Source organism: Microtus oregoni, unplaced genomic scaffold (genome assembly GCF_018167655.1).
Source record: "Microtus oregoni isolate MIOR12 unplaced genomic scaffold, Mior012 000033F_ref0000390, whole genome shotgun sequence".
Lineage (NCBI taxonomy): Eukaryota > Metazoa > Chordata > Mammalia > Rodentia > Cricetidae > Microtus > Microtus oregoni.
Window position 1 is genome coordinate 27,509,873 of NW_024543092.1, and position 11,519 is coordinate 27,521,391.

The 11,519-nt window shown below is 31.4% G+C and overlaps 1 protein-coding gene across 1 annotated transcript; it reads left to right on the forward strand.

Moving 5' to 3' along the window:
• The first annotated feature begins 6,521 nt into the window (after nucleotides 1-6,521).
• On the forward strand, nucleotides 6,522-7,466 carry LOC121466543 (olfactory receptor 10AG1-like). Its single transcript, XM_041680296.1, has one exon. It carries the CDS (start codon nucleotides 6,522-6,524, stop codon nucleotides 7,464-7,466), a length of 945 nt encoding a protein of 314 aa, XP_041536230.1.
• The last annotated feature ends 4,053 nt before the right edge of the window (nucleotides 7,467-11,519 follow it).

Here is an 11,519-nt window from a genome sequence, read left to right on the forward strand (position 1 = left end):
TATGATTTATATTGTAGATATGACTTTGTATGTGTTTATAATTAAGTTCATAGATATATCTATCTTTAACTGTGTATCTTTTCTGTTTTTATACCAATGATAATTTCAAAATAAATTTTTTATTATATTGAGAGAAATATATCTCTGAAAATTATGTAGTGATGTATGTATTACCAAATTAAATACATTTCATTTTCATTTTTATACTTATTCTGAAATATCTTTACAAATAAACATTAGATACAATTAATATAACTCTATTTATTGTACCACAAATTCTGATATACTATTTTAAATCCTATATACAACTTTAAACATTCAGATGCAATGATTTTTAAAACTACTATGTAAAGTTAGTTTCAGTTATGTCAGTAAGATGACCTAGTGTGTAAAATCTCTTCCTTCCACAAATAATGACACGTATATTATCCCTAAAAGTCACATATGCGGAAGAGTACTCCCACTTTCAGCTTGACCTTGGTCTTCCAATCAGGTGCTGGGGTAATATATTCCCACAAATTCACACACACACACACACACACACACACACACACTTTAGAAATAGTTCCATGAGAATATAAGTTTATTACGTAACTTAGTTCCAGCAGTTTCCAGTTTATGTTTTGTCCAAATGATCTGTCTTTTGGAAAGAGTGGAAACTGAAGACATCCACTGTGACTATATGGACAGAAATATGTGATTACAGTGATAATAGAGTTCCTTTTATGAAATGGAATGAACTGGTGTTTGCTGTCTACTTATTTAGAGTTGTAATAACTTTTTCCATGATTTTTCTTTTGATTGCATATGATATATATTATATCTGTTCTGATTAGTGTAATTTGAAGTGTATTTTATCAGATATTAAAATGACTACAGTAATATATTTCTTGTGACATTGGTACTTAAGGTTTAAATAAAAGCAAATAAAAATATAAAAATGTGTACATTGTGAATGTAGCAATGTCTTTCAAAGTATTCTTTATAACTGAAATTAAAATTTATTCACATTATCTTCCCCCTTGCTTTCCTCTCTGATATCATTGCTATTTGTGTCTTTTATTCAAATCATGACCACTATTTCTTTACTGTTGTCACAAATCATATAAATTTAAATCATATACATATAAATATATATATGAACTTTTATATATTTTAAATCATATATATATATTTATATATATATAAACTTTTTCAGTGATTATAAATTTACTAGTATGATTTCAGAGTTGATTACTTGGTACTGGATAACAATGAGACTATTTCACTCAGCATTCCTTAGTTACCTCTAGTTCTTTTTCTCTGAGCCCCATGAATTTTTATCCATGATGCCTTATCTTTCACTGTTGTACTTGGAGAGGCAACCATATTTCTAAAACTCCATGGATGTAGCTTCTCTGATAGTCTTAGAAGACTTTATGTTAATATTTACAACTTCATATTATACTAAAATCTAATTGTTTAGTGTTTATTCTTACTTTAAAATGGCTTTACATAGGAACGAAATAAATTCAGACACATGATAACCTAACAATCAGATTTAGGCATGCAACACTTTGTAAAACTTGTATGTGTTCTCCAAGGTCTTTGTAAATAAGCCACTACTAAACACATTTACTTTTCGATTCCAAAATAAGGCTACAAAAACACAATGTGCTAATGATTTTTGCTTAGAAAAAGACAATATAAATGTGTGTCCATCACCCAAATGATCAATAATGAAAAGTCTACCCCAGATGATGTAAAAAAGAATAACATATAAATCACCAATTATCTTTTGTAAAGAGGTCACAAGACACTAGTAATATGGAATAGAAATATTAACATCAACAGGCAAATAAAACTAAGAAAAATATAATAAAAACCCATAAAGGAAAGAACTTCTCCAGGTATTGCAGGATGAATGGAAGAAAATTGAAACTGAGAAATCCCTATGTTCTGAATGTACCTGATAAACAGAAAAAATAAGGATTTGGGGCAGAAACATGATCTGTTTTTAACAAGAATAATGTTTAAATCCTAATTTGACTGAAAAGTCTAATGATGCACATTACAAATAGAGAGCCATGACCACAGTATTCAGAGACAACAAGTAAAGGACTTGGAATTTGATTCTGTTTGTGAAAAACTGGAAATTCATGAGTGGTCCTATTCAGGGTGAGGACTGTGAGGAAATGTTGCTTTATAAAATACTTGCCTAACCTCATTGTAACTTGCTGCAGATGGGATATATCTATCATTAAGATTATATAACTTATATATTACTTTTAAAATAAGTGTTTATGGGTTTTAAGAATCAATGTCATCTACTTAGCTTACATAATGCTACAAAATGTGAGAAATATTATTTATTATTTCCTAAATACCACGGCTATAAGAAGTGCTTATTTGTTTAATATCCAATATTTGCTAATTGTGATTTATCTTTTCTTCTTGTCATTTCAATGCCCTGTACATTACATATTACATTGAACATTGCAGAGGATTGCCTTGCATATGAAACTCTATTTCATCTACTACATGTAACTCATAAAACAACGTTACTAAACAAATCAGTTCCTTAAATTTTTTATGGAGGCAATCTTAACTGTCTTAAAGATTTTCCACTTTTCTTTATGTCTTTGATCTCTTAGAAATTTGGGAATGTTTCAATTGAATGTCCCATTTCATGTTTCTTCTTCTTCTAGATATTATTACTACTGCTGCTTTTGTTATTGTTATAAGTATTATTACTAACATGGGCACATTATTATCAGCTAACAGCTTTTGCTGCTTCTCCTCCACATGGTGGGTATGTTATTAACACACCCACATGACTTGACTTAACACCACCTTTACTCCAGCTTCAGATGCTCAAGTGTCCTCTTCTGCCCTCCATGGCACCACATGCATGCACATGTACACATAAATAATAACTAAAAATTTTGTAAAATATGCATCTTTATCATCATCATGTAGTGGTTTGAATATAAAGTGTAATAATAGTAATTATTTCATATGCCATAAACATATTAATAATTTCAAGCTCACAATGATCCTGCCTCAACCTCCCAAATGCTGGGTTTGTAGCCATGAACCACTACTTCTGGAACTCATAATTAGAAAATAGAAAAAAAAAATAGTAAGACTACAAGAGGAATGGTTTGCTAAAATATATTTTTGTAGTTTTTGCTTCTTTGTTTTGCTTTGCATTGTTGAGCGTCTTGATTCATAAGAAAAAATATTCCAACCAATTAGAATAAAGTCCTTAGGAAAGAATTTATTCCCAGAGCAGAGACAGTATGCTACTTAAACCCCACAGTGTGAAAAGTATGCGGGAAGGTGATTAATCTCTTTTTAAATAAACTCATACTTAAGCTTAGAAATAAAAAACTTATTTATTATTATTTCTCTTCTGAAAATTTATAAAGGTAAGGGTCATGTTTCACATAATTCTATTTTGTATAGTTATCAAATTTATATTTTTATGTACTTCTTTGCATTGACTTTAAGATGATATCGCTAACTCGGCTGAGAGCAAAATATGAACTCTTTTTAAATATGACAAGTTATGTAGCAGGAAGTATTGTCAAAGTCACTAAAGACATTATTGTCTTATGAATTATCATGAATCTAATAGTAACTAATTTTTCATTTTAGTTTTAGAGTAATGATTTTCTGTTACACATTATTTAAGCTATTTTACAAATATAAGAACTAGACTTCAAAGCTGGAGAGATTGCTCTGTGGTTAAGAGCACTGGCTGCTCTTCCCGAGGACCTGGGCACAATTTTGAGTACTCACATGGCAGTTTACAACTCTCTGTAACTCAGTTCCAAGAAATCTGAGACCCTTACACTTGAAATAAAATTAAATAAATTATTTAAAAAGCAAACAAAAGAACTAGAGATCATATTTCATAAAAATCTACCTGTATAAATATGTAATCAAAATGTTTATTGAACATAAATGTACCTGTATCTTACATTTATCAAAAGAACTCATGGTTGTCAATAATTAAGAACTGAAATAAAAGAATCTACAATTGTGAGGGGACATTGGTGTATTTTCCATTTTAGTTTTAAAATTTTTGCTATAGAGTCATTTCTGAACCCATGTATTCAATTATACTTTTAGTTCCTATATTTGATTTTAGTTCATATATTATCTCAGTCAGCATTTTATGGATTATGATTTGATATCACAATATTGACAACCAAGAAATTCATTGTTTCACAAGATATGTGAATTAAATATCTTTATTCCAAGCAAAATGTCTATACTTTTCTGTAATGCATAATAATTTTACAATTTTATTTTTTGATTATTTCTTATATGAATATAATATCATTTCCACATATCCCTCTTTAAGCTCTGTTTCTTAGCTAAAATTAGATATTTAAATGTTTTCAAACAGAAAAGTAGGAGAGCTGCTGCGTCATTTGGCACACTTGTGGACAGAAGTGCAAGAACTGATGGGGTAGTACAGTGCCAGACCAATTGTCTGACATATAGCAGGTCAGGGATTCATCTGGAAAATATCAAAGAAAAGAACAAATAAATGGTAACAATTTTTGATAGATATATGAATTTCCAATCTAATTTAAAAAGGAAAATTCAATAAAGGTGAATGAAAAGGATGTCTTTTCAATTTAAAAACTTATTTATTTATAACATTTATATTTTGTTTGAAAATTTCATGTATTTATACAACATGCGGTGATGATTTTTCTCTCCCAAATGAAATATTGATACTTCCTAATCAAACAGAAAAAGGTTTCTGTAGAAATAGAGAAAGCAAAGTATCTGCTTATGAAATTTTATATAGTATCTTAAAAAGCATATCTCTATATAGAAACACACATTTTTAGTGAAATGGTTTGAAATGCCTCAGAACTTATTTTAATGTAGAAAGCCCCTTTGTATCACCCTGACCTTCAACAATAAAACTCACTAAAACCAAAGGAGAAGACACACTTTAAACTTCTCCATTTCTTAGACTGTGATAATGGCACTTTTCATAGCAACATCTATCAAGCCCATCTGGCTCATATGATACATCCTGGTCTTCAAGAAAATGATCTAGCTGTATGAGTTTGTCAATGTCTATGTATATAGTACTATATTGTGATAATCATTAGGAAAAATTGTTAAATGCCTTCTGTAGTGATCATACAATGTAATGAATTAGAAAAGAATTTCTAAACAAATTTTATGATTTTGAAATTACAGTTTAATTCTGCTACATTTTACTAAAAGTATTTACTACTGAACAGAGTTAAACAGATGCACAGTTTGGTTGAAGTATATTTACAAGAAGGATAAGGGGTAGAATCAGAGTATGTGACAATTTTTGATGAAGAAACGCTTTGGGTTATTATTTATGAAATACTTCCAGAATTTTCTAAATGCTTTGAAAATTTATGAAGAGCTTTTGAAAAGAGAAAAATGTATGGTGAAAGAGAATTAAAGGGAAACTATATTTCTAAAGGTAAATATAGCCTAGGATAATGAATCCATGAATGCTAGCACATTAAAGCTTAAAACCTCCAGAGAGCATACAGTGGAAGAATGGAAGAAGGGAGGTAGCTGAATACGTACACCAAGGGTGAAGATGAATGGCTTAGAACAGCATGACGTGAGATCTGACGGACGAAGTTTTGATACAATAGACATTTATTCAGAATAGAGAGATACACCCCTTAGGTACACTTTCCTGAACATGTGGGCAGATGGGAAAGCGCGGGAGAACTTCTGATCCTTCAGCATCCTGAGATTGAATGACATTAACTTTTGATATTTATTACTAAGTTCCTAGTTTAAGGACACAAACTTTAAAATCTGTATAAAATTTAGGACATTGGTTTTCAAAGTCTGAAAGGAAAGACGACATTTAATTGTTTTAAATTCCATATAATATTTGGTGGACAGTTAGACTATTTGTACTAAATTATCCTGTTTCAAAATAGCAAACCTAAAAGAGGAATAAAGTTGAAAGAGTAATATATTTTATCACTGGACCTTTTTAGAACCTTTTGAATATTTACTTATGTATTATTTATAATTTCTGAAATTAATTTCAAAATAATTATAAAACAAAATATTTGGCAGAGATGTCAATAGTAAGAAAGAATCATACCCATGGGAGATATAACTTTTCTGAACAGAAATGGAGGAGTAGATTGAAATAAATTAAAACAATAATTTTAAAAAAATGAATCATTACTTAACAATATTAACCAAAATTTTGCACTTAAAGTATTGAGAAAACAATTAAAGCTGTGTGCATAATAATCCAAGAAAGCACAAAATGATAACACTGCAAATATACAAACAAAAGTACTGAAAATTTCTTTATATATGGTAGTTGTTTAGAAGTATACTTCCTCAGCATTTGAGAAAACATATAAGATACATGTGTATATCTTTGTATTCTTTAGAAAATTAGGAAGTTTGGAGTGTGATATATGTAGCTTATGTGCTATATAAGAAAACCAAAGACAGTGACATGATCTGCACTTTTGAATGAGTCATCTCCAAACATGGAAAATGCAGAGATCAGTGCAGAGGACAATGGCTCCACAGTCAAACAATTCATCCTTCTGGGATTCTCTGACCTCCCCAACCTCCAAGGGTTTCTCTTTGGAATGTTCTCCATAGTTTACTTAATTATCCTAATTGGAAACAGCTTCATAATTGTAATCACTAGAATTGATCCAGCACTACAGAAGCCCATGTATTTTTTCCTGGCAAACTTTTCTTGTTTGGAAATCTGTTATGTGTCAGTCACTCTTCCTAGAATTCTGTACAACATCGATACTCAGAATAGAAACATATCCAAACTGGCCTGTGCCACACAAACATGCTTCTTCCTAATACTGGGAGCCACTGAATGTTTCCTGCTGGCTGTGATGTCTTATGACCGCTATGTGGCCATCTGCAATCCCCTGCACTATCCCTTGGTCATGAACCCAACAAAATGCACTCAGCTGGCGGCAGGCTCCTGGCTCGGCGGTATCCCAGTACAAATAGGACAAACTTGTCAGATATTCTCTCTTCATTTTTGCAGTTCTAACCAAATCAACCACTTCTTCTGTGACTTACCTCCAATTCTCAAGCTGGCCTGTGGAGACACTTCTATTAATGAGCTGTCTGTCTACTTAGTGGCTATCCTCTTTGCTGCCCTCCCTTTTATGTTGATCCTTGCCTCTTATACTAAAATCATTGCCACCATTCTGAGGTTGCCAACTGCCACTGGAAGGGCAAAAGCCTTCTCCACTTGTTCTTCTCATTTGCTTGTGGTGTTTTTATTTTTTGGATCCGCTACTGTTACCTACTTGAGACCGAAGTCTACTCACTCTCCAGGAACTGACAAGCTGCTGTCTCTGCTCTACACCATTGTGACTCCCATGTTCAACCCCCTGATATACAGCCTCAGGAACAAGGATGTGATTGCTGCATTGAGAAAACCGTTACTTAGAAAATAACAGAAAGGGTGTCTGCACTAATTTGTCTAAAGTACTTTGTTTAACTACCTGTATTCTTGGGACACTCTCTCATAGCTATGGCTACATGGCCTTCTGTAGCTCTCTTTGCTGATGTCTAAACTATGGATCCAGTAGTGGTGGGTTCTTAGGTTAGTAGAATTCTTATTTACATGGGGCAGATTTGCAGATGTTTTTTGGGTCTGTTTGTGATTCCTACTAATTCATTTTTTTTCCCATTGACATTGCCTCTCCCGCTGTTTCACTTGTTTTATATGGACATCATTGTGAATGAAATGATGGGCTTCCATGGTGCTTTATTTTTTCAATGGCAAATGTTTCCAAAATAAAAGTTTATTTGTTTATGTTGAAGGACATTTCTATATCTACTACCAAATAACCATTATTAACTTCTAAACATTCAGTGCTTTGTAACAGAACAACAATTAATCAGGCTTACTAGTCCAGTGGTTTAGAGACAATAATGCCAAAGCAATGGGTACAGAATGATCTGAAAATTCTAATCTCCAACTACAAGCACCAAGAAGAATGCAGACAGGGAATGGCTTGAATCTTCTAGCAGAGACACTGTTATATTATCACAAATTATGTATTTCTCTTTTACAAATTAGTGTTAAGTTAGAATGTGCTCTTTTAAAGCTATAAATTTGTAGCTCAATTTTCTTGTCAACATGCCACAACTACTTTCAGTCATGTGATATGTGGGGACATTGTGAGAAATGCCCTCCAATGTGGGGGTCCCTGGATATTTCTGTGGGGCATTTTCTTAATTTTTTATTGATTTACGATGCTAAAGTCTGCTGTTAGCAGTGCTACCTTAGGCACTTGGACGTGGGCTTTATATTAGTAGGTTAACAAATCATAGGAAGTAAATTATTAGTGGAAATTTCTGGCTCAAAGTCCCTGCTTAACTCCCTATCTTAATTTGTTTCTGGATTATTTGCTAGATGAGCTGTCTGTCAAATATAACTTTTCCTTGTACATGTTCATTTGAATCACGGTCATTATTACATGTACAAGAAGCAAGCACATACAGTAGACAATGGCACTGGATAAAAGATATGCACAAAACCTTCATGCACTTATCTACCTAATTTGACTTTAAATAATGTTCCTAAGTGGTCATTTTCAACATAAGAGTCCAAGGTTTCCTTTATAGTTTGTTTCTGTAGTGATGGTATTCTTAGTAAAAACCTCATACATAATAAGAAATTTATTTTGCTTATCCTTATGTCATAAAGTTCTCATTAGGCAGACTGTATAAGTACAGTGTTTGCTTGTTTAGAGTTGATTTCTTCTGTATGGTAAATGATGATATGCATAGAATAAATGTCATTAAAATATAACTATAAATAAAAACTAAAAATGAATACTGAGATTATTGGCAAGTTTTACAATGTGTATTGACAAATTATTTACTTAAAAAAATTGCTGTGGAGATATAAAATATAGAAAACTAGCAAAGAAGACTGAACCGTATATAAAAGCATTCATAACTGTGGAGGTATGAATGAAGATAAAATCATTAGCATGCATTGTGCCTATATCACTATCAATTATCTTCTTACTCTTCCTTGGTGTCACTGACACAGTGGTCCATATATGGAGCCCTACAGGCACAAGTATAAAGCACTACCACACATTAGAACACATTCACAGATACCCATGGCAATTTCTGATTCTATCAGTATTCAGTTATTGTTGATCTTGTTCTTTTTAAGACAGGTTTTCTCTGTGTAGCAGCCCTTGCTGCCCTGAAACTTAGTCTGCAGATCAGGCTGGCTTGGAACTCAGAGATCCACCTGCTTCTGCCTCCCAAGTGAAACGATTAAAGGGGTGTAAATCCACTGTTTGGCAATATTCATTTTTCTTAATAATCACAAAACTGAAAAACAAAGCAGAATGTGCTAAAAGGAATAATCTTAATTTTACTTTTCTCATTTTATTTATATATTCTTATGCTTCACTTTTAATGGAAAGACAAAAGTTTTCCTCTGTTAGAAGGTAGCATGGGGAACGTACATATCCCCAGAGACAGAGATTATTTCCTATTTAAGCAGCACTATGTACTTCACGATACAATACAGGCTTGAAAGTGTTATGCCATTAAACACAAAGAAGTTTTTAAGCTTTAAATCCCAGGTCTACCTATAATTTTCTTTTACTAACCAATAAAGGTAAGATTCATATTTAACTTAGTTCTACAAACATAAGCTCAACTACATTTGGCTCATATCAAATATACATGGAATTTGTCTCCCTTTTTAAATACCACAATGGCAGAGAATTCAGCAATGTAATTTAAAAGAATTTTGTATCTAATTCTTTATATTTCAAATGTTGTTTTGCATTTTTAGCTTTCCTAACATTTTATGATACTGATCAAAGAACAAAATATAAAATATGCTTTAGTATAAAAGGCAATATATCAAAAATATCGCTACAGACAGCATCTTATGTGCTCATTTAAATCAGTATGTTAGTCTGTTTTATCCAATTAAAGATATTAATTATCTTTTATGAAACCTTTATTTAGGCAGTTTATATATTTATTTATTTAATATGAATTAGTAGGAGATCATAGTTCATAAAATAATTGTACATTCTAAAATGATCAATAAGCACCATTAAAATATATCTACAAACAACTACAAAGTTTTCTAGGACTTAATAATTAAATCCTGTAAGTTAACATGAAAATATTATATCATTATTAAATTTTCATGTGTCTTTAGTGATTTCTGCTAAGAAAATCCTTTCTGAATTTCTATTATTGTACCTGCCTTTCCAACCTTTATCTCCTTTTTTATAAATTTGATCAGAGACGTTTATACCCTGTATAACAGTAGAGTAACTGTAGGGAAGGCAATCAGTCTTTCAAAGAAGATGACAGATAAATATGCATGAAATAATTGAATAAAACAAAAGTGTTTACATTTACAAAATACGAGGGGTTTTACTGTATTAACTGTGTTTCCTGAAAGTGTTCAAGAGTAAAACAATCACTATAATTGCAAAGATTCTAGAGAGCAAGTCTTACAGGCACTGGGAACTCAGGGAATAATACGATAGCCAAGTGCTTGCCCAAAATAAGTCCAGAGCAGCAATTGCACTATAAATGAAAAACCAGCTAAGTGCTATTTGGGTAGATTAGTGTAGTTCCAACATCTTTTTCATATGTGGTTCTAAATAGTCATTACTATAATGAGAATAAAACTGTGGAAAGTTTACAAATGAAAATATGTTCCCTCACCAAATCAGAAAGCAGAACAAAATTAATGAAAAGATTTTCTGTAGCTATGGAAGAAGTAAAACCCTTTCTAACTTTTTTTAATACTTTGAAAACACTAGTAGATCCTAATTTCAAAATCTATTACATCGGGACTTTTGTATTGGTACATTTTCAGTCTTCTGTGATAAAGTTTTTGAGAGACATCCAAGATGTATCTATTATCCAAGCAAATATAGCATACATAATGCTTATAAATCTATGATAAAATAATTTAAACAAACTTTTTTATTTTCTTTTTTTTAGTTGTCTCTATAACTAATACAGTGAACTTAATAAAAGAAAAAAGTTTAAATAATTCATAATTTATATTTAAAATATAGCCTCAGACTGTAGTTTTGTCCTTGGAATCATAGTTTTTTAATGCTAGGCTTTACTGGCAATTCCCATTCATTGCATATATTCACTTACAGTATTTTCAGAATATAATATTAAATTATTATTGAAGTCTCTATATTTTGTTGAAAGTTTTTATAATTTTATTAAGGAATACTTATTTTGTTGTATTTTATATTCCATATGAAAATTAAAAGTGCAAAAAATTATTTTTAACATTTGATCATCTTAAAAGCTACTGATGTGCCTCATTTTCATTTGGCATCAATATTTTTTTTTTTTTTTTTTTTTTTTTTTTTAGTTTTTCGAGACAGGGTTTCTCTGTACCTTTGGAGAACTCACAGAGATCTGCCTACCTCTGCCTCCCGAGTGCTGGGATTAAAGGCGTGAGCCACCACCGCCCGGCTTGG